We start from the raw sequence: 23,277 nt of genomic DNA, 5'->3' as shown, positions 1-23,277 counted from the left end.
TAGTAAACATTCCAATAACTTACCAGATCAACTGTCTGTATTTACAATCAACCTTCAGCCTAGAACTTGCTCTGTTGGTCTAACAAGACTGCCTTGAATTGCTGTCTTCCACTGAGGTCTCAGAGTTAACTGATATTCTCCCTCAACTAAGTATGGTCTCACCTCTCAGAGCTGAAACTAACATTTGCTTCATGAATAACGCCTGAGAGACACCCCTTCCCCTTATAACTTCTGAGGGAGCTACCCCTGCATCTCAGAGTGAAGGAGGATTCCAAATCACACGTCCCTTGAGAGGCCGGTATGTTTTTCTCACACATTTGACGGTGTGATAAATGGGGTCTTGAAACAACCCGGTCTCGAAAGCATTCAATCTAAGATACCCAGTCAGTGACAGGTCTAAACCAGGCCCGCTGGCAGGATTAGAAGAGTTCTTGATTTGGGAATTATAGTAAGAGGAGTTACAGAGTTTTAAAATGTGTTTAAATGTCCTTGAGCCCTGAAGGAGAGGAATTACTTCCACCTGTTAGCTAGCAGCAGGGAGGGTTGGAGAAAGAAAAGGAATGACTCAGGGGTGTTCTAGGAAAGTGCCTGTGGAACCGCTCTATTCTGTTTTCTGTCTGCCATCCTCTATTTCATCACTTACTGGATTTTGATTTTTATGTTTTTGGGACAGAGTTTCGCTCTGTCGCCAGGCTGGAGTGCAGTGGCATGATGTTGGCTCACTGCAATCTCCGCCTCCGGGTTCCAGCCATTCGGCTGCCTCAGCCTCCCGAGTAGCTCGGATTATAGGCTCGTACCACCACACCTGGCTAATTTTTTTGTATTTTAGTAGAGACAGGGTTTCACCATGTTGGCCAGGATGGGCTCCATCTCCTGACCTCAGGTGATCCGCCTGCCTCGGCCTCCCAAAGTGCTGAGATTACAGGCATGAGCCACCGTGCCCAGCTACTTGCTGTATTTTTATATACAAATACTATTAGGAGATAGAGGATTCCAGTCCCCTTTTAAAAATCTGCTTAATAATATAGCGGAAATAGTAACAAAAATAAAGTAGGTTATTGGATAAATAATTTTTTAACTCTTCTGGACACCTCATCATTATATTAAATGTATTTTCTGTGGGGAAAACATGTATTTCAAGTGCCAAATACTTAACATGAAAAGCATTTATTTGTAAACTAAGGGCTAACTGTATTATTCCACTAAACAACTTTTTTTATTTTAACCAACTATATACAATTACATGTGTATAACTGTGGGTTTGTTTCGTAAGATTTTACATTAAAATGAGCACCATCTCCCTTTCTGAAGCAGACCATAGGCCTATCCTATTTTCCCTCCTCAGAGCAATCTACAAATGGTTGTAGCTAGTCTTTAAGGAACAGCTTCCTATAATGATGATTTAATGCAGCCAATAACTAAAAATTTCCATCCTCCCAAAGGTCAGTATTTCCAGAAATTGGGACGATGTTCAGTGAGAGTTTCTGTGAACACAGCCAATGTGACACTTGGGCCTCAGCTCATGGAAGTGACTGTCTATAGAAGACATGGACGGGCATATGTTCCCATTGCACAAGTGAAAGATATGTACGTGGTAACAGGTGAGTGGTGTGAACTCTGAGGATGAGGCACTTCATTCTGTTGACGTCAATGGGTTCAAAAAGAGTTAAGGCCAAGTGTTCGGGGTTAGGTTACAATTCATCTGGGCCCCTACCTAAGCTTGTATATTTAATTAGTTGTAGTTCATCTGTTTTCCAGAATAGCTTAGGATGTGAAAAGGAAAATAATGCTAGATTATCCCTCATTTTAATATTTTAACCTAAAAGCATCGTCGAAGTCCTCCACTTACAATCAAGCAGTCATGCATTCTTTCTTTCTTTGGGGGATGTATATTTTAGATCAGATTCCTGTATTTGTGACTATGTCCCAGAAGAATGATCGAAATTCATCCGATGAAACCTTCCTCAAAGATCTCCCCATTACGTTTGATGTCCTGATTCATGATCCTAGCCACTTCCTCAATTATTCTACCATTAACTACAAGTGGAGCTTCGGGGATAATACTGGCCTGTTTGTTTCCATCAATCATACTGTGAATCACACATATGTGCTCAATGGAACCTTCAGCCTTAACCTCACTGTGAAAGCTGCAGCACCAGGACCTTGTCCGCCGCCACCACCACCACCCAGACCTCCAAAACCCACCCCTTCTTTAGGTAAGGTTCCGCAGTGATCTTTGAGGGGGGCTCCTTAATGGCTAACAAAATATTCACGTAGGTCATATTATTAAATCGCTCCTTAAGGGGATATTGTAAGGACTCTGCGGTGATTCCATTTTGTACCTGTTGATTTTTTAAAGCAAATTTATCACCATTTTACACCTATAGAACACAGAAGAAGGGAGAATGTATTTAAAGTCACTTTGCAAATAGAATTCAGTGACTTGTAGAAAGCTCTTTGACCTTCCTCATTTGCACTGGCCCCTGCTATGTGTACACACTCTGCCCTCTTCTAACCTGTCATATTTTTGTTTATCTGCCATTTTTTATGGCTATGAGAAGGCACACTGGCACCTTATAAATGATCAGGCCATTTCTATGTTCCTTCCTCTTGCCTGCTAATTTCTTTCCCTACCCTGCCCACACCCACCCAGTGTCCATGAAGACACAGCTGTACTTGAAAGCAATTTCCAAATGGTCCAAGAAAGAATGCAGCTTAAGAGTATTTCTGGGTTAGCCAGCTGCAGTGACTCCTGACATTAAAATTGTGCTGCATCATATGTTTATTGCGGCACTATTCACAATAGCAAAGACTTGGAATGAACCCAAATGTCCATCAATGATAGACTGGATTAAGAAAATGTGGCACATATACACCATGGAATACTATGCAGCCATAAAAAAGGATGAGTTCATGTCCTTTGTAGGAACGTGGATGAAACTGGAAACCATCATTCTGAGCAAACTGTCACAAGGACAGAAAACCAAACTCCACATGTTCTCACTCACAGGGGGGAATTGAACAATGAGAACACTTGGACACAGGGCAGGGAACATCACACACCAGGGCCTGTGGGGGGTGAGGGGAGGGGGGCAGGATGGCATTAAGAGATATACCTAATGTAAATGACAAGTTAATGGGTGCAGCATACCAACATGGCATATGTATACATATGTAACAAACCTACACATTATGCACATATACCCTAGAGCTTAAAGTATATAAAAAAAGATTAAAATAAATAAATAAAAATAAAATTGTGCTGCATATAAGACATGAGTAATTCAATACCACCCTGTATTAAAAGTCTGGGGACATTCAAGAAGTCCTTAAGAGTCCACTTTGGGTAGCACTGGCTTCTGTCTGATTCCCCACGCTACCCCATGCCATCATCACCCTTTCCCTACTGGGCCAGTTGCACTCAGCACCCCAGGATCCCGGGGATAGCAATAGGCTGACATCCTCTCACTGGTCGCAAGAGGGCGCCATGGACCAAGCCCACGACGGTCCATCATGACATCTGGGGCTTCTTGTGTTTACAAAATCCTGTTTGTTATATGTTATAAAGTTTTACAATAAGATGTTAGTAATAAAATGAGAGCTTGTTAAATCAAGCATATCTAAGTCAAGACAACACAAGTTATCACTGATTTTGATTATCTCAAAAATGTTTTAAATTACAAAATTCATGCATGTTCCTTAGTAAAAAGTAAAACAATATAAATGTCTAGAGTAAAAAGCAAAAGTCCCCACTCATACTCTCCTCCCAAGAGTTAAACCCTGTTAATAATTGGGAGGATTTCTTTCCAGATCTTTGTCTATGCATTTATAAACATATACTATATATACACATAAGGTTTGTTGTTTTGCTTGTGTAAACACGTTCATTTACACAAGAGGGCTATTCATATTGTTTTACAATTTGCTTTTTTTCTAATTTAACAAACATTATAGACATCTTTTCATTGTTAATACATGTAAATCTATCTCACTTTATCCAGTGACTGCATGGTGTTCCATAGAATGTATCTACTATCATTTATCTCACCATTCTCTCTTGCTCTAACACCCAGGCTAGAGTGCAGTGGCACAATCTCAGCTTACTGCAACCTCCGCCTCCTGGACTCAGTGATCCTCCTGCCTCAGCCTCCCGAGTGGCTGGGACTACAGGCATGCACAACCATGGCCAGCTAATTTTTTTGTTTTTTAGTAGAGATGGGGTTTTGCCATGTTGCTCAGGCTAGTCTCCAATTCCTGAGCACAGGTGATCCACCCACCCCAGCCTTCCAAACTGGTGGGATTATAGGCATGAGGCACCGTGCCCAGCCCACCATTCTTTTATTGATGGATGATTAGATTATTCCTAATTCCAACTACAACTATAACTGTATTGAACAACTTTAAACATATAGCTTCATTCTAGTAATCCTTTAGAAGAAGCAATTTCTTTATCTACAAGTATTAATGATCTTCTTTATAAAAAAGAGAGCCAGGTATAAAATTCAAAATTACAGATGCCTTTAATATTTAAGTTCCAGAATGGTAAAAGACTTAATGTTAGGTTGTTTAATGGTAGTCTACTTTGAATTTCATTTTTATTAAACTAGCTTGTTTTTCTTATAAACTATTTATATCATAGCATGTGTTAAAAATATATTTGAAGCCAATGAAAAGTTCTTTAAAATTTCTGTTATAATTTATCCCTAGGTGAGATCATAAGATATAAACTAGCGGGCCAGGCGCAGTGGCTCACATCTGTAATCCCAGCACTTCGGGAGGCCGAGGCAGGTGGATCACCTGAGGTTAGGAGTTCAAGACCAGCCTGGTCAACATGGTGAAACCCCATCTCCACTGAAAATATAAAAATTAGCTGAGCATGGTGGAGAGTGTTTGTAATCCCAGCTACTTGGGAGGCTGAGGCAGCAGAATTGCTTGAACCTGGGAGGTGGAGGTTGCAGTGAATCGAGATCGCACCATTGCACTCCAGCCTTGGCGACAAGAGAGAAACTGTGTCTCAAAAAAAATAAAATAAAATAGAATAAACTAGTAACCCCTACAAGTTAGTTAAGTTTTATTGCAAAGGAAAGCTGCCTGGCTTTATCTAAAGATGTTAGATCAATCATAATCAACCCCAAAATGCCTTAAACCAGCATCTCTCTTAGGGAGAGCGAGAAGGGACGTTTCTAAAAGGGGTCTCTTCCAGGGAGCATTTCCAGCTATATGGGCCATATTAAAGGGCTTGGATGACTAACTATTATATTATTGTTTGGCCAAAAAAAATATGTTCTCTCTGCTTTGGTAAGTGGCTTCATAATAATGCACAGCCAAAAATAGAAATGAAATGCAAATGCAGGAGTGAGGCAGAAGCAAGTCGAAGAGGTGACTCAGGTAGATGGGTTTAAATCCGAAGGCAGATGTGTGTGTGCTATTTTTAAGTCACAGAATTCTCTTCCCTTAGCTAACAGTGCTATTACTCGTTTTTCAGACTTGTGAACAAATCTGAAAAAATAAAAAAACCTTTTGTAAGACCGATGCTAATTACTGTAACACTCTCTCTTTATATAAAATAACATCATATCATAGAGAACTTTCCCAGAGAATCAAGAGCTCTCACACCATTCTCTGGGCAACAGGGACATAAATACTGAATTAAGGATGAAGCTGACCTTCTTTCTCATCTGTGTTTTAAGGTGTGTGTTTCTCTCCATTAGCCCTTGAATCATACCTTGACTTTATAGACACAATATTTGCAAAGCTCCATGTGCTTTTTTATTTTTTTTTGAGATGGAGTCTTGCTCTGTTGCCCAGGCTGGAGTGCAGTGGTGCAATCTCGGCTCACTGCAACCTCTGCCTTCCGGGTTCAAGCAATTCTCCTGCTTCAGCCTCCCCAGTAGGCAGGACTACAGGCATGCGAACCACCATGCCCAGCTAATATCTCTTTATTTTTAATGGAGACTAGTTTCCACCATGTTGCCCAGGCTGGTCTCGAACTCCTGACCTCAAGTGATCTGCCTACCTCAGCCCCCCAAAGTGCTGGGATTACAGGTGTGAGCCACCATGCCCGGCCTCCATATGCATTTTAAAAGCATTCTATCTAAGGTAGAATCATTGACTTTTATTATTTGGTCTTTTTTTTTTTTTTTTTTTTTTGAGATGGAGTCTTGCTTCGTGGCCCAGGCTGGAGTGCAGTGGCCAGATCTCAGCTCACTGCAAGCTCCGCCTCCTGGGTTTACGCCATTCTCCTGCCTCAGCCTCCCGAGTAGCTGGGACTACAGGCGCCCGCCACCTCGCCCAGCTAGTTTTTTGTATTTTTTAGTAGAGACGGGGTTTCACCGTGTTAGCCAGGATGGTCTCGATCTCCTGACCTCGTGATCCGCCCGTCTCAGCCTCCCAAAGTGCTGGGATTACAGGCTTGAGCCACCGCGCCCGGCCCTTATTTGGTCATTTTTTAAGAAAATAAGTTTTATTTCATTTTTAGCACTAAAGTATATGCAGAGCAAGAGAAGTTTCATTTTAAAATATGGCTGGGTCATGATTCCGTGCTCTAACTTGACAACTAAATTCTGCCTGTCAAGAACTTCAAAATAAGAAATTGTATGGTTTTCTGGAGAAGAGCTACTGAACTCGAATGCCCTGGACAAACAATCCTATTGCTATAGAGTAGATCATTTGAATCTCAGGACAGACAGAATGACTGTTTTGTCATTTCCAGAGGACCAATGTGAAACTCAAGGGACATTCCCAAGAGGCTGCCACAGCCCTTCCTGCTGGTAAACCACTGCATTCAGTCTAACAGTGTCCAGGCCTTTCTGGGCTTTACCTGAGCAGCATTTCTCAAAGTGTGTGCCATGGAGCATTCATTTCTGGACCTGTTCTGAGAACTGCTCTGAGAAACCTGCTCTGGGCACAGGAAAATCACAGGGCTGTTTACCCGCTGACGGTTCTGAGATGCCCTGGAGAAATCTCCCAGCCGGCTTCACTCACATGTCACTCAGTTAGAAATGCAGCTCTTATGAGGCTTTGACGTCCTTCCCCAAGACTGAGTCCGCTTCACATATCTTTTGAAATTAAGAAGAAGATTGTATTTTCAGTATCATTATTTTCTTTCTAGACTTTCTTTTTTTTTTTTGAGATGGAGTCTCACTCTGTTGCCCAGGCTGGAGTTCAGTGGCATAATCTTGGCTCACTGCAAGTTCCGCCTTCCGGGTTTATGCCATTCTGCCTCAGCCTTCCTAGAGTAGCTGGGACTACAGGAGCCCGCCACCGTGCCTGCCACCGTGCCCACCACCATGCCCGGCTAATTTTTTTGTATTTTTAGTAGAGACGGGGTTTCACCGCGTTAGCCAGGATGGTCTCAATCTCCTGACCTTGTGGTCCGCCCACCTTGGCCTCCCAAAGTACTGAGATTACAGGCGTGAGCCACCACACCTGGCCTCTTTCTAGACTTTTTATTTTGCTGAAGGAGCAGCGAGGTCTTAATTAGAGCCTGTTAAATTGTAATTAATAGGGCATTAGATTCTTTGCTCTAATTATATTCAAGGCTTATTTTTCAAAAATGTCTTATATTCCCTCCTTTCCTTCCTCACATCTCTGCTTATCACAGTAAGACTTTTAGAATTTAGCTTTGGAGCTGTGAGACATCCAAACAGGGAAAGAATGATCTTTTCCCATATTACTGGAAGAAAGAAACTGTGATTTATTAAGTACTCCTTCTGCAGCAGTGATGAGCAGCAGATTTTATATACTTTATCTCATTTAAGTTTCATAGTTCAGCCCCCAGAGGACAGCAAGTATTGTTCTTATTTTACAGATAAGCGAATAGAGACAAAAACAGATTAAATGATGTGCCTGTGGTGTCAAACAGCTAAAAACAAGGGAAACTGGAATTTGAGCCCAGAATACCTGCTTCCAAAATTAAAATATAACTTCATCTATTATGGCCAGGTTTATTTCTTCATGACCATTGTATCACACATTTTAATACAGTTTCAACCTTTTATTTGCTTCTTGTGTTCACACAAAATGTGAGATTATGCTTCCTTACATAATTTAGCAATTATAATACCTTATAGCTCTCACATCTGTGTAAATTATGACACATTTAGTTGAAATTTCTATAGCAATTTCATAGTATAGCATTCTTGATATTTTTTTAAAAAGCAAATGGCAAATGTTTTGATTTTTTATTATATCATGTGTATCTTTTACATTCGTAGCAACTACTCTAAAATCTTGTTATTCAAACACCCCAGGACCTGCTAGTGACAACCCCCTGGAGCTGAGTGAGATTCCTGATGAAAACTGCCAGATTAACAGATATGGTCACTTTCAGGCCACCATCACAATTGTAGGTAAGGCTGGAGATGAAGACCGGTGAGGAGGGATGCTAGACTCCACCTAGGGTCACCCGCTCTCTTTGCTAACTCTGAAGGGGTGGAGGTAGGTGGTAAGGGCACCCCTCTGCTTGTCTAAGATGACACCACACATGCAAGAGCAAAGACCCTACTCATTTCTAGATTCCCACCTGCCCCCCTGGCCTTCCTTCCACATCCTGGTGGAAACAAGCCTACGGTGAAGGCCACATGCTAATGAGCCTGCCCTGGGCCTGTATTCCACCTCTGCAGCCCAGCCATCTGAATGGGGTATGTAGGGTAAAGGAAGGCTAGCATCGAGTTCCCACAACTTCCCCTGTCTTCCTCTAGTTGATTTTCACAAAGTCACACTTGTATGTGAAAAGGGGAAAGAGCAGGCCACCACACATGACTGTGCATTTGGGCACAGCCCTAAGGCATACAACAGAGAAGACCAAGGGGAACTGAAGCCCAACATATGCTCACCGATTCTGGGAGTGAAGATGGAGGTGGAAGCCCAAGCAGTATCCCTTGAGTCCAAGCCACTTGAGAAGCTGGCCAAGGCCTGAGCCTGGGGCTGCATCTACCCAGGATTACCTTTTCCTGAAACACCTTCCAAGATGGAGTGCTACTTTCTGATGCACACACAGGCTCTAGAAACAAAAATCTAGGTTGGACTGAAAAACAGTTCAGTTTGACTTTGAAAATGCTGCATGGATATGTATCCTAAGCTATGGGGGTAGATTGCCAGATCTGATGTGTTTCTGTATGGCAAGAAAGCTGTCTTCATTTTTAATTTTTTTCATTTTCTGATGTATTAAGAGCTGTACCTTAGTCCATTCAGGTTTCTATAACAGAATTCCATAGACTGGGTGGCTTATAAACCAACAGCAGGAATTTATTTCTTGTAGTCCTAGAGGCTGGAAAGTCCGAGTTCAAGGTACCAGCACATTCGATGTCTGGTGAGGGCCCACTTCCTGGTTCATAGATGGCAGATGGCAGTCTTCTTGCTGTGTCCTCATGTAGTGGAAGAGGCAAAAGGGCTCTCTGGGGTCACTTTCATAAGGGTATTAATCCCACACATGAAGGCTTCACCCTCATGACCTAACCACCTTCCAAAGGCCCCAGCTCCTAATGCTGTCACCTTGGGGGTTTCAACATATGAATTTCTGGGGGACACAAACATTCAATGTATACCAGAACGATTGTTTGGCTTTGTCTGATTTCTGTTGTATTTTGATGTGTTTTTCTCTGGGGGTTATTTTGTTAGAGGGAATCTTAGAGGTTAACATCATCCAGACGACAGACGTCCTGATGCTGGTGCCAGGGCCTGACAGGTCCCTAATAGACTTTGTTGTGACCTGCCAAGGGAGGTGAGTATATTATCTCCGACAGAGGCATGGGTCAAGTGAGGACCTCAAGTCTGAACAAAGGCATTGACCACCAGTTACCTCTTTTAAGTTGATTTGAATTCCTATTTACTGGTAACCTTAGACAGGAAGGGCCCTAGGAGGTGCTATCAAGCACACACGTGTTTTGCTACAGTTGAACAATTGAGAAACCTTTAACAATTAGGCTGAATAATAATTATGATAACTGTTTGAACACTTAACTGAATTCTTAACACCTTATACTTGTTCTCATATTGAATCCTCACAACAATCCTATGAGCCTCCCCATTTTACAGATGAGGCAACTGAGGCCCCCAGTGGTCACAAAACTTGCCTACCAATGGAATGCTGGTGGCCAACAGAGTGCAGCTCACAGGAGAGCTCTTAAGCTTCCAGGAAGCTGCCTATGCTAACATTAATAGCAACGCCTGATAATCCTCTCTTTAGAATTTACAAAGCTCTTTCCAATGCATTATATAATTTGGTTTCCTATGATTTGGTCATGATTATATGTAATAAAGTAAATATAAATGAATGAATATATAAATGCTATATTGACTAACTAAATATACATTAACAAATCATTTGCATATAATATATAAATTACTTGATTAAAATATATATGTGTGTAAATACATAAATTAATCAGGAGAATGAGGTGGTATGAAGATATGGCCTTATTTGGTAGAAAAGAAGAGCTAAGAAGCTCTCCACCTTGGGGAGAGGACCAGAATGAGGGTAAGGGTGGCAGAAAATAGAGTGAAAGCTGACCCAGGGAGTAAAGCTGCTACGAGAGGCCCAGCTGGTGAGAAGAGGGCCCGTCCCCATCCTAGACCCCGCCCCATGAGTCCAGCATCAGAGCCTGGTCTCTCCATCCAAGAAGGCTGCCATGAGATAGCGGTCAGGACAGCAATGGCAGGTAGCCTAGCATCAAGGACAGATGAGTCAAACCTCTTCTGTTCAAGTCCCAGCTCCACCCCTGGCTGCTTGTATGACCTGGACTCGTTAATCTCTCTCCCTGAGATGGTTTGTCATCTGTTAAACTGGGGTAATGTTACTTTCTTCAAAAAGCTATTTAGAGAGGCCGGGCGCGGTGGCTCACGCCTGTAATTTCAGCACTTTGGGAGGCCGAGGTGGTGGATCACCTGAGGTCAGGAGTTCGAGACCAGTCTGGCCAACATGGTGAAACTCCATCTCTACTAAAAATACAAAAATTAGCCTGGAGTGGTGGTAGGTGCCTGTAACCCCAGCTACTCGGCAGGCTGAAGCAGGAGAATCTCTTGAACCCGGGAGATGGAGGTTGCAGTGAGCTGAGATCATGCCATTGCACTCCAGCCTGGGCAACAAGAGCAAAACTCTGTCTCAAAAAAAAAAAAAAAAAAAAAGCTATTGAGAGGAATAAGCAAGATCATGTCATATATCTAAAACTCACTCAGAACAAAGGTCTCTGAGGAAAGATAAATAAATAAATAAAACTCAGTGCCCAGCACATAATAAGTCCTGCAAAAACAACTGCTGCTGTTGCTGTTAGACTTCCACAGGAACCTAGGCAGGGCCAACTATGGCATTTAATAATATGTCTGCCTAACACCCAAGCTATCTGCATCTTTGAACATTCTAGGGATTTAGAAGGAATGTAAAAGGAGTGAGCTGGGCTTCACGTGGTTTCCATCAGCCCCTTCCCCTGGGGAGATCATTTTTTTCCTCCTCCACCCCAGGGCCTCACTTTCCTGAGGATGCAGAGAAAGGCATAGCTCAGCACACGGGCTTGCTTAAGAGCAAATCATAAGACTAACAATTTGGCATCTTATAGTTTGAGTAACAATGAGGTGGAATTCAATTTCATAGAAGTGTAATGACTTTCCCTTTGTAAAATGGATCTGACCTTCCTCTCTCCCCCTCTCTGTGCCCTGTGCGCCCTCGCCCACCTCCCCTGTCGCAGCATTCCCACGGAGGTCTGTACCATCATTTCCGACCCCACCTGCGAGATCACCCAGAACGCAGTCTGCAGCCCTGTGGATGTGGATGAGATGTGTCTGCTGACTGTGAGACGAGCCTTCAATGGGTCTGGGACATACTGCGTGAACCTCACCCTGGGGGATGATACAAGCCTGGCTCTCACGAGCACCCTGATTTCTGTTCCTGATAGAGGTGAGGTTTGTTTTATGGCCATATGAGCATTTCATACTGCAGGTAAAGTGTGTATCCCATACTAAAGCTATTTAGGCCTTTGTTGTCAATGTTTAATTTTATTTCAATATAAAATTCATTGAACTCTTATTAATAAGGATCTGAGGACTGGCATTACAATCCAACAGCAAATCTACTTAGGGAAGTGATGAGACATCCGGTGAAATAGTGGTCAAAGAAAAGCCTTTTGATGAAGAAAAATCAGCTGTGATCATGGACCAGTAACAATGGGATATGATCACTGCACACTTGAATAGATTTGTATTTCAAGGAGAAAGTGTAAAGGCCAATATCAAAAAATAGCAATGTTCTCCAATGAAGCAACAACAAAGGAGAGGCTGATATCACATTTTCATGAAAAGCCACCTGAGCAAAGATATGAAGCCTGGAAGAGAAATGAGACACAAGCTGTTCTCCTCAGTCCCTTCTAACTTACCATGCATCCTCTCTTTCCCTTCCCAAACTCCACTGAGCATTACAGGCCACGGTAACAAACCAGCTTATTATTCCTCATATCTTCACCAGAAAAACTACTCTTTTCCCTCTGAATGCTTGGAAAGGTACAATGTTAACAAAGAAGACAAAGGAATTTCATTTAGAAATTTGCATTTACTGGTGGCATCCAACTTCCCCCAACCTCCAAATTAGGGCTCTACCCTAATGGCCCTCACTAACTGTCACAGATAATCAACTTTGTTGTAAGATATTACTTGTGGCTTAGAAGAAGTGCTACGTGGGAGGATGAAAGGGAAAGATTAAGTTGTGTAGATATTGCAGCAGCAGTCCCCAACCTTTCTGACACCAGGGACCTGTTTTGTGGAAGACTGTTTTTCCATGGAACGGGGATGGTGGGGGATGGCTTCGGGATGAAACCGTTCCACCTCAGATCATCAGGCATTAGTTAGAGTCTCATAAGGAGCACGCAACCTAGCTGTCTCGCATGTGCAGTTCACGATAGGGTTTGCACTCCTATGAGAATATAATGCCGCCGCTGAGCTGACAGGAGGCAGAGCTTGGGCGGTAATGCGCAGTCTTTGGCTGCTCACCTCCTGCTGTGCGGCCCAGTTGCTAACAGACTGAGGACCCCTACAGGTACTGGCCTGCGATCTGGGGGTGGGGGACCCCTGCATTAAAGCACTTACTTTACTCCTTAATTTGAGTATTGTCAGGTACAATCTAATAGCTCATTCACTGTGAACTTGAAGCCTATCTCATAAGGTAATATGTTCTTAAACATATATTTCCAGCCACAAAAACAAACAAACAAACAAAAACATATGTTTCTGGTCAGGCGCGGTGGCTCACGCCTGTAATCCCAGCAGTTTGGGAGGCCAAGGTGGGCAGATCACTTGAGGTCAGGAGTTCCAGACCAGCCTGGCCAACATAGTGAGACCCCATCTCTACTAAAAATACAAAAATTAACCAGACATGGTGGCAGGCACCTGTAGTCCCAGCTACTCGAGAGGCTGAGGTAGGAGAATCATTTGAATCCAGGAGGCAGAGGTTGCAGTGAGCTGAGATGAAGACACTGCACTCTAGCCTGGCCAACAGACTGAGACTCCATCTCAAACAAATAACCAAACACAACAAAAAAATGTAAAACAAAATTTCCTCATTAATAATATAAAAGGCAGTTTTAGGCTGGGCGCGGTGGCTCATGCCTGTAATCCCAGCACTTTGGGAGGCCGAGGCGGGCGGATCACAAGGTCAGGAGATCGAGACCACGGTGAAACCCCCTATCTACTAAAAATACAAAAAAAATTAGCCGGGCGCAGTGGCGAGCGCCTGTAGTCTCAGCTACTCAGGAGGCTGAGGCAGGAGAATGGTGTAAACCCGGGAGGCGGAGCTGCAGTGAGCCGAGATCATGCCACTGCACTCCAGCTTGGGGGACAGAGCAAAACTCCATCAAAAAATAATAATAATAATAATAATAATATAAAAGGCAGTTTTAATCCCATTAAAAGAAAATAATCATACGTCTAATTATTTGTGTGAGGGCTTGTTGTTGGTAATATCCAAGGTGCAGATTTAAAAGCAAAACCAACAGTGCAAGGGTACCCTGCTTTCTGCCTGGGGGGCGGGGGGTGGATCAGGGCCTGGTTGGGGAGCCGGGGTGGGTGGGGACTGGAGAAGGGAACTGAAACCTCTGCATCCAAGTGGCCATGGACTTTAAAGTCACCATCAGAAGCTGCTGATGTTATTCCTCCAGTGTTGCCACAGCTCAAAGGTTGGTTAGAATTACCTTTCGAGTCTTAATTCATTCTATTAAGCTTCCTCTGCACTGGCAAACCACTGATCTCTTCTGTGAATTAGATGTTTAGACATTTGCTTTCCTTTAATTCTTCTTGTAGTGAGTGATAACTTTAGGTGGGACCTGAGTCATTTTCAAAAGCCAAATAAAGCAAGCTCAGAATGCCAGGCACATTCCTGTAGTCCCAGCTAGTCAGGAGGCTAGGGTGGGAGGATCCCTTGAGCCCAGAAGTCCAGCCTGGGCAGCACAGCAAAACCCTGTCTGAAAGAACGAGAGAGAGAGAGCGAGAGAGCGAGCGAACGAAGGAGAAAATGAGAGCTCAGAAGGAAAGTTTTTAATTCAGTGGGGATTGTAGCTTAATAGCTTGGGTTTCAAAGGCAGAATTTCAGAAATAGATCATTCTTCAAAGGCAAACCTATAGACTTTTAGCTGAAGTGACTTTTATATATCGATTCAATGGATATTCATGAAGCACCTGTAATTCTTTCAACAAATATCCTTGAGCATCTACTCCATGCTCAGCACAGTTCTAGGCAGAAGATACAGTTCTGGACAGAGTAGAAACCAAGACAAAGAAGCCCCTGCTTCTATGCACAGTGACAGCTGTTACAAGGAAAACTTTAAAGGTGGTGATTTTTTTTCTTTTTTTTTTAAGCAGGGTCTTGCTCTGTCACCCAGGCTGGAGTGCAATAGAACAATCATGGCTCACTGCAGCCTCGACCTCTCGGGTTCAAGCAATCCTCCCACTTCTGCCTCCTGAGTAGCTGGCACCACAGGCATGCGCCACCATGCTAGGCTAATTTTTTAATTTTTTGTAGAGATGGGGTCTCACTATGTTGCCTCTGGCTCCCAAAGTGCTGGTATTACAGGCATGAGCCGGGGGGAGGGCACTCCTGTAAGGGGGCATGGAGGTCTGAAAGAGCAAGGGAAGTATGGCCAACTTTCAGGATTTTTAGCACAGCTGGAAGGTAGGTGGTGAGAGAGGAAGATGGAGACACGACCGCCTGATCACGGGAGCCCTTCCCCATGGTGACGCTGCTGGATCAGCCAAGACCTGAGCAGGTGTCTCCAGGACGTGACATCTCTCCACAGGGCCCTTACCACAGTGTTCCAGACATGCTGACTCATTCTGTAAATAGAAGATAAGCTGACCCAAAGACTATGTATTATTTAATAGAAAAGATTACTGAAAGCCCAGAGGGAGCCATATATCTTCTGTGACAGCTCCCTTCCTCATTTATTTAATGGCATTATAAGCGTCATGTCCTCTAGGTGGAAGACATAACTAATATGCTCTTGCTTCTGTTTTAAGACCCAGCCTCCTCTTTAAGGATGGCAAATACTGCCCTGATCTCCGTTGGCTGCTTGGCCATATTTGTCACTGTGATCTCCCTCTTGGTATACAAGTAAGTTTTTGGTTCCTATGCTTTATATCACTATAGTGTATGGTCAAAAGTGAATATACCCTGTGTAAATGGGCCATTTTTCCCTTTTTTGTTTTTAAACATTTTGTGTGGGCCAAACTGGCCTGTTAATCTTGCTGTGGTTTGTTTTTAATCCTAAAAATGCTACCAGATCTCAGTAACTTTACAAAATTATGTCAGCTTAATTTTAACATGATAATCTCAAATTATAGTGAGCAGGCACATTTCTTGCATGAAGAAGAGTAAATATACTTTCATAAGATACCAGTGTCTTGCAAACATGTTAAGTGGAATGAATCCTTTTATACCTGGCATGAAAAAGATTGTAGAAAGTAATATATTTCAACTGAAGATCTTTTAAAAATAACTAACCAATAGATTGTTTTCAGAAAACACAAGAAATACAAACCAATAGAAAACAGTCCTGTGAATGTGGTCAGAAGCAAAGGTCTGAGTGCCTTTCTCAACCGTGCAAAAGCCGTGTTCTTCCCGGGAAACCAGGAAAAGGATCCGCTACTCAAAAACCAAGAATTTAAAGGAGTTTCTTAAATTTCGACCTTGTTTCTGAAGCTCACTTTTCAGTGCCATTGATGTGAGATGTGCCAGAGTGGCTATTAACCATTTTTTCCTAAAGATTATTGTAAAATAGATATTGTGGTTTGGGGAAGTTGAATTTTTTTATAGGTTAAATGTCATTTTAGAGTTGGGGAGAGGGATTATACTGCAGGCAGTTTCAGCCATGTTGTGAAACTGATAAAAGCAACTTAGCAAGGCTTCCTTTCATTATTTTTTGTTTCACTTATAAAGTCTTAGGTAACTAGTAGGATAGAAACACTGTGTCCCAAGAGTAAGGAGAGAAGCTACTATCAATTAGAGCCTAACCCAGGTTAACTGCAAGGAGAGGAGGGATAATTTCAGCTTTCCATGTAACTATATGCATAAAACCGATGTAGTCCAGTTTCTAAGATCATGTTCCAAGTTAACTGAATCCCATTTCAAAACACACTTAGGAGCTCCTGATGGAACAATAACAGGCCCAAACCTCTGGTATGATGTGCACACTTGTTAGACTCAGAAAAAATACTACTCTCATAAATGGGTGGGAGTATTTTGGTGACAACTTGCTTTGCTCGGCTGAGTTAAGGAATGATATTCATTTATTCATTTATTCCATGGACGTTTAGTTAGTGCTTTTTATATACCAGGCATGATGCTGAGTGACACTCTTGTGTATATTTCCTAATTTTTGTACAGTCGGTGCACATATTTGAAATCATATATTATGACTTTCCAAAGGATGAGGTCCCTGGTTTTTCATGGCAACTTGATCAGTAAGGATTTCACCTCTGTAACTAAAACTATCTACTATCTGTTAGACATGACATTCTTTTTCTCTCCTTCCTGAAAAATAAAGTGTGGGAAGAGACAAGACTTTGGTATTGTAATTGTTTTTCTGATTCATCATTTGCTTTTCAATCACACTTACAGTTGCTTCTTTTTTATAGATGAGGGTCTCCCTATATTGTCCAAGCTGGTCTCAGACTCCTGGCCTCAAAGGATCCTCCTGCCTCAGCATCCCAAAGCAGTGGGATTACAGGAGTGAGCCACTGTACCCAGCCTCAATTTCATTTCTAGTTTTTGACAAGTAAAAAGTTGTTTAACAATGTCTCGGCCGGGCGCGGTGGCTCAAGCCTGTAATCCCAGCACTTTGGGAGGCCGAGACGGGTGGATCACAAGGTCAGGAGATCGAGACCATCCTGGCTAACCCGGTGAAACCCCGTCTCTACTAAAAAATACAAAAAACTAGCCGGGCGCGGTGGCGAGTGCCTGTAGTCCCAGCTACTCGGGAGGCTGAGACAGGAGAATGGCGTGAACCCAGGAGGCGGAGCTTGCAGTGAGCTGAGATCCGGCCACTGCACTCCAGCCTGGGCGACAGAGCGAGACTCCACCTCAAAAAAAAAAAAAAAAAAAAAAAACAATGTCTCATAGAGCATTGATAATCTCATAAATATTTTTTACCTAAATACATGTATATATATAGGGCTGAGCACAGTGGCTCACGCTTTTAATCACACTTTGGGAGGCTGAGGCAGGCAGATTGCTTAAGCTTAGCAGTTTGAGACCAGCCTAGGCAACTTAATGAAACCCCGTCCCTACAAAAATTATTAAAATTAGCAGGGCCTGATGGTATATGCTTGTAGTCCCAGCTGCTCAGGAGGTTGAGGCGGAAGGATCACTTGAGGCTAGGAGGTCAAGGCTGCAGTGAGCCAAGATGGTGCCACTGCACTCCAGCCTAGGAAACAGAGTCAGATTCTGTCTTAAAAAAAAAAAAAGATATATATATATATATGTGTGTGCATATATATATCTTTCACATATCTATATATATACACAATCACATCATATGTGAAACTTCAAATAAAAGTTTAATGTGTAAATGTATGTAATCAGATCAATCTAAAATAAGAGATTTTCTATAAGCAATTGTCCTGGACTCTTTGAGTAATCAGTATCATATTAAAAATAAAGGCAGGGAGTGGAACTGTAGGTCACAGTTTAGTAAACTTTTTCCATAAAGGGCTGGGTACTAAATCTCTTAGGCTTTATGGGCCATACAGTCTCAGTCACAACTACTCAACTCTCTCACTGTAGCGTGAAAACAACCGTAGACATTACGTAAATAAAAGAGCCTGGCTGTGTTCCAGCAAAAATGTATTTACAAAAACAGGTGGTGGGCCAGATTTGGCCCATGGGACATAGTTTGCCTGTTTTACACTAATAGAGACAAAATAGACATAGCAACCAAGTGCAATTTGAGAATCTACATTGGATCCTAGCTTGAGGAAAAAACAGCCATGAAAGATATTCGTGGGACAACTGGGGAAACTTGAGTACACACTGGATATCAGATGATGTTATAGAATTGTTAATTTTCTTAAGGAATGGTAAAGATATTGTGGGGATTAACATTTAGTCTAGGTTCTTCATTTCCTGCATGACCTAGAGGCCAAAAAAATACAGCTATTTGTTCTAAAATCGCTTCCAAAGAGTGTAAAATTTGCAGAACAAGAATTGAGATTTCTCTCCATTTACATGATGACTGTAGGGCCATGGTTCTCAACCAGGGGTGATTTTGCCCCCTAGAGGACATTTGGCAATGTTTGGAGACATTTGTGGCCTCCCGTGGTTAGAGGCCAGTAATGTTGCCCAACATCCTACAATCTACAAGACAGCCACCACAACAAAGAATTATCTGGCCCATGGAGAGTGCGGTGGATCCTGCCTGTAATCCCAGCACTTTGGGAGGCCGAGGAAGGTGGATCACCGGAGCTTAGAAGTTTGAGAACAGCCTCGTCAACACAGCAAAACCCCCGTCTCTACTAAAAATACAAACATTAGCCAGGTGTGGTGGCGCATGCCGGTAATCCCAGCTACTCAGGAGGCTAAGGCATGAGAATCGCTTGAACACAGGAGGCAGAGGTTGCAGTGAGCTGAGATCGCACCACTGCATTCCAGCCTGGGAGACAGAAGGAGACTCTATCTCAAAAAAAAAAAAAAAAAAAAAAAAAAGCAACAATTATCTGGCCCTGAATGTAGAACCACCCTGCTTTGGAGTGACTACCGAAGCTCTGGGCATGGACATGAAGACAGAAGACTTTATTTGAATCCAGTCCTGCCACTGAAGTCTGAGTAACTCTGGGCAAGTTGTTTGCCCCTTCCTGAGCCTCTCCTTTCTCAGTCTCCTCATCTGTAAAGTGGGTATGTATGCCTCCTTGGCTACTTCACAGCGCTGTGGCACATCCATCTGCCCGAATGAGTGGGCATGGGAGCACCCTGTTTATGGCATCGTGGTATGTACTCCATGTGAGGCCTGAGGACGGAAGCAGTGTGGAGAGGCTGTATCATCTTTATAATGATCAGGAGGCCAAGACATAAGTACCTAAAGCAGAAAAGTAATTTCAAACTGCAGCAGAATCACCTGAAGTTTGGTTAACACACATATTGCTGGGCCCACACCCAGAGCTTTGAATTCACTTTTCTGGGCTGAGGCCCCTTAAGGCTTTCTAACAAGTTTCCAGATAATCCTGCTACTACTGGGTGGAAGGAACTAACTTTGAGAAATTCGGTCTTGAAATCCGTTCTTCCCTTCCCTTATCAACAGGGGGTAGCAGAGAGCAGCAAATAGACAGTCATTCGGCGAGGAAGCAGGTCAAAATCCTCATCAAACCTCCATCAGTTTCAATCTTAACAAGTGGCAGAAGAGAGTGCTGAAATAGTGAATTATTTAGATTTATATTATCCCTATGACCCCAGCAACAAGTCATTTAACTTGTGCTGAATCACAATTTGTGAAACGGGAGAAACAACCTAAAAGATAGTGGGATGATTTGATTAATGTTTGTTGAGAGTTAGAACTTCCAAAGAAAATTGAAATGTGTAGGTAATAAATTATTCTGGGAATTTCTTATTCTTGGGACTTTTTCTAAATGTCTGCATTTTAAACACTTCTGACTCATTTATAAACATTGGTTGCCCTCATTGAATTTTCAATTGTTTAATAGTTTAGAGAGCAATACGTTCAATGCATTCATTACATCCAGAATGTATGGCAACTTCAAACCCAAGTGATGGTGTAAGGGCAGATGAGAAGACTGTCATCCAGGGGTGATGGCGACCACATTCTGATGGGGCTTTTGGTGGGGGAAAATCCTTTAAGGTTTTTTTAAAGAATGGTTCCAAAGCTGTCGGAATAGTTACATTTAAAAAATCAGAGTTCAGGGTCGGGCGCAGTAGCTCACGCCTATAATCCCAGCACTTTGGGAGGCTGAGGCGGGCGGATCACGAGGTCAGGAGATCGAGACCATCCTGGCTAACATGGTGAAACCCCGTCTCCACTAAAAATACAAAAAACTAGCCGGGCGAGGTGGCGGGCGCCTGTAGTCCCAGCTACTCTGGAGGCTGAGGCAGGAGAATGGCGTGAACACGGGAGGTGGAGCTTGCAGTGAGCCAAGATTGCACCACTGCACTCCAGCCTGGGTGACAGAGCGAGACTCCGTCTCAAAAAAAAAAAAAAAAAAAATTTGGAGTTCAGGCTGGGCACCATGGCTCACGCTTGTAATCCCAGAACTTTAGGAGGCCAAGGCAGGTGGATCACCTGAGGTCAGGAGTTCGAGACCAGCCTGGCCAACATGGTGAAACCCTATCTCTACTGAAAATACAAAAACTAGCCGGGTGTGGTGGCGGGTGCCTGTCACCCCAGCTACTCGGGAGGCTAAGGCAGGAGAATCACTTGAACCCAGGAGGAGGTTGCAGTGAACTTACAGTGCACCATTGCACTCCAGCCTGGGTAACAGAGTGAGGACCTGTCTCCAAAAAAAAAAAAAAAAATCAGAGTTCATCTCCCAGGAATCACCCCTTGCAGACTGATTTCAATCATTCAACTATCATTTCCTGGGCACCAGTATGTCCCAGGCTCTGGTCTAGGAGAGGACTCAATAGTGACAAGAGAGACAAGGACTCTGTTCTCATGGAGCTTGGATTCCAGACTAATGTAACACGTCACTGCACAAGTGTCACTGCAGGGAGAGTGGTAAACTCTGACCCGGAGGCCCCCATCTTGGTCAACCCCACTGGCCTCAGCTTAATCCTCAGGGACAGTTCCTCTGCTGCTTAGAACTGAACAACCATTCCTATTGTCCTTGAAATTCTGGAATAAATTTTCTTTGGAGCTCTCCCATAGGCATTTTGGAATTTGGGTACCTTAATGGTATTTTAATATTTAACCAATTTTTATTCTATGTATAATTTTCTCACAAATGTCATGTCATCTCACTAATCAAAATGTTTCTCCAGTGTACAATGTAATTGCCATTATTAATTGCATTGTACAGGTTTGTTGTTTTCTTTTATTTTGGTTTTGAGACAGGGTCTCACTCTGTCACCCGGGCTGGAGTACAGTGGTGCGATCTCAGCTCACTACTACTTCCGTCTCCTGGACTCAAGCGATTCTCCCACCTCAGCACCCCAGAGTAGCTAGGACTACAGCTGTGCACCACCACACCAGGCTAATTTTTGTATTTTTAGTAGAGACGGGATTTTGCCATGTTGACCAGGCTGGTCTCGAACTCCTGAGCTTAAGTGATCCACCTGCCTCAGCCTCCCAGAGTGCTGGGATTACAGGGATGAGCCACCATGCCTGACCCATTTTACAGGTTTTAATGATGCAAATTAAGTATCAAGTTTTGGGCTTATTGAGTCCTTAATTTTAAAATGTTTTTTTTTTTTTATTTTTTGAGGCAGAGTTTTGGTCTTGTCACCCAGGCTGGAGTGCAATGGCATAATCTCGGCTGACTGCAACCTCTGCCTCCTGGGTTCAAGTGATTCTCCTGCCTCAGCCTCCTGACTAGCTGGGATTATAGGTGTCTGCCACTACAACCAGCTAATTTTTGTATTTTTAGCAGAGACGGGGTTCCACCATGTTGGCAAGGCTGGTCTCGAACTCCTGACCTCAAGTGATCCACCCACCTCAGCCTCCCAAAATGTTGGGATTACAGGCATGAGCCACCACGCCCAGCTAAAATGTTTATTAAAATAAATTCCTTTAGAGCAAATAAAAAAGAGCCACTGATGAGAATGTGGCAGAAGGATTTTGTGGCTGTGGATATGGTTTCGAAATTTGATTTTTGGAAATGAGTGGAGGAAGATAGCTAGGACTTACGTTGAGAGACCTGAGCCGCAGCAAGATGTCTTAGCTGGGTGACCTGAAGCCGGTCATTCTCCCTTTTCTCCACTGCAGCCTCCTCATCTGCAAATTGGAGGCAAGGAGGCAGAGAGGGAAATTAAACTGGATGAACTCTAAAGTCTCTCCAGGTTCTAATGGAGAGGATAATATTACCCAGTTTCCTTATAGAGATGTCAGGAGGATTATATTCTAAACCAGGGGTTGGGAAATTGCAGTCTACTGGCCAAAGCCAGCCCTTTGCCTATTTTTGTATGGCGTATAAGCTAAATATAGTTTTCACTTTTTTAATGGTTTGGGGGAAAAAATCAAAAGAAGGATATTATTTTGTGACACATAAAAATGACATAAAATTCAAATTTTGGTGTCCCTAAATGAAGTTTTATTGGAACACAGCCACGTTCATTCATTACATATGGTCAGCCACTACTTTTGCATTGCAACGGCAGAGTTAAGTAGTGTGACAGAAACTGCATGGCCTGGAAGCCCTAAAAATGTTTCCTATCTGGCTCTTTACAGAATGAGTTTGCTCATCTGTGTTCTAAAGCATGCTGGACTCCACTCTGAACTGAATTGGGAAAATAAATATTTAGAGAACTTCAATTATGCGAGATGTAATTTTCTTTTTTAAAAAATTTCTTTAAAATTTTTTTTTAGGGGTTTCACTACATTGCCCAGGCTGGTCTTGAACTCCTGGGCTCAGGTGATCCACCCACTTGGGCATCCCAAAGTGCTGGGATTACAGGTGTGAGCCACTGCACCAGGCCAATTTTCATAATAGAGCACTTTGATCTCCTACCCTCAATTTCACGTCACATTCTTTATTCTGAAGTGATGACAAATGTTGTATTATGTACCATAGTAAGCTAAGTGTACATTGCTAATGAATTGCCATAGAGGGATGTCATAAAAGACCTTTCTGAAGAAAATA

General features: G+C 42.9%; 1 protein-coding gene across 1 annotated transcript in view; it reads left to right on the top strand.

Moving 5' to 3' along the window:
* GPNMB (glycoprotein nmb) overlaps positions 1 to 17,036 on the top strand; it is a 28,975-nt gene extending 11,939 nt beyond the window's left edge. Inside the window, exons 5-11 of the mRNA XM_007981889.3 lie at positions 1,443 to 1,601; positions 1,899 to 2,216; positions 8,253 to 8,351; positions 9,622 to 9,724; positions 11,685 to 11,893; positions 15,496 to 15,589; positions 15,997 to 17,036. Coding sequence (XP_007980080.3) covers positions 1,443 to 1,601; positions 1,899 to 2,216; positions 8,253 to 8,351; positions 9,622 to 9,724; positions 11,685 to 11,893; positions 15,496 to 15,589; positions 15,997 to 16,156 — 1,142 coding nt within the window. The 3' untranslated portion in view covers positions 16,157 to 17,036. The remainder of the gene's footprint in view (positions 1 to 1,442; positions 1,602 to 1,898; positions 2,217 to 8,252; positions 8,352 to 9,621; positions 9,725 to 11,684; positions 11,894 to 15,495; positions 15,590 to 15,996) is intronic.
* The last annotated feature ends 6,241 nt before the right edge of the window (positions 17,037 to 23,277 follow it).

This window comes from Chlorocebus sabaeus, chromosome 21 (genome assembly GCF_047675955.1).
Source record: "Chlorocebus sabaeus isolate Y175 chromosome 21, mChlSab1.0.hap1, whole genome shotgun sequence".
In the NCBI taxonomy this organism is placed as follows: Eukaryota; Metazoa; Chordata; class Mammalia; order Primates; family Cercopithecidae; genus Chlorocebus; species Chlorocebus sabaeus.
The sequence above is the reverse complement of the archived record's forward strand: the minus strand, read 5'-3'. Positions and strand labels throughout refer to the sequence as shown.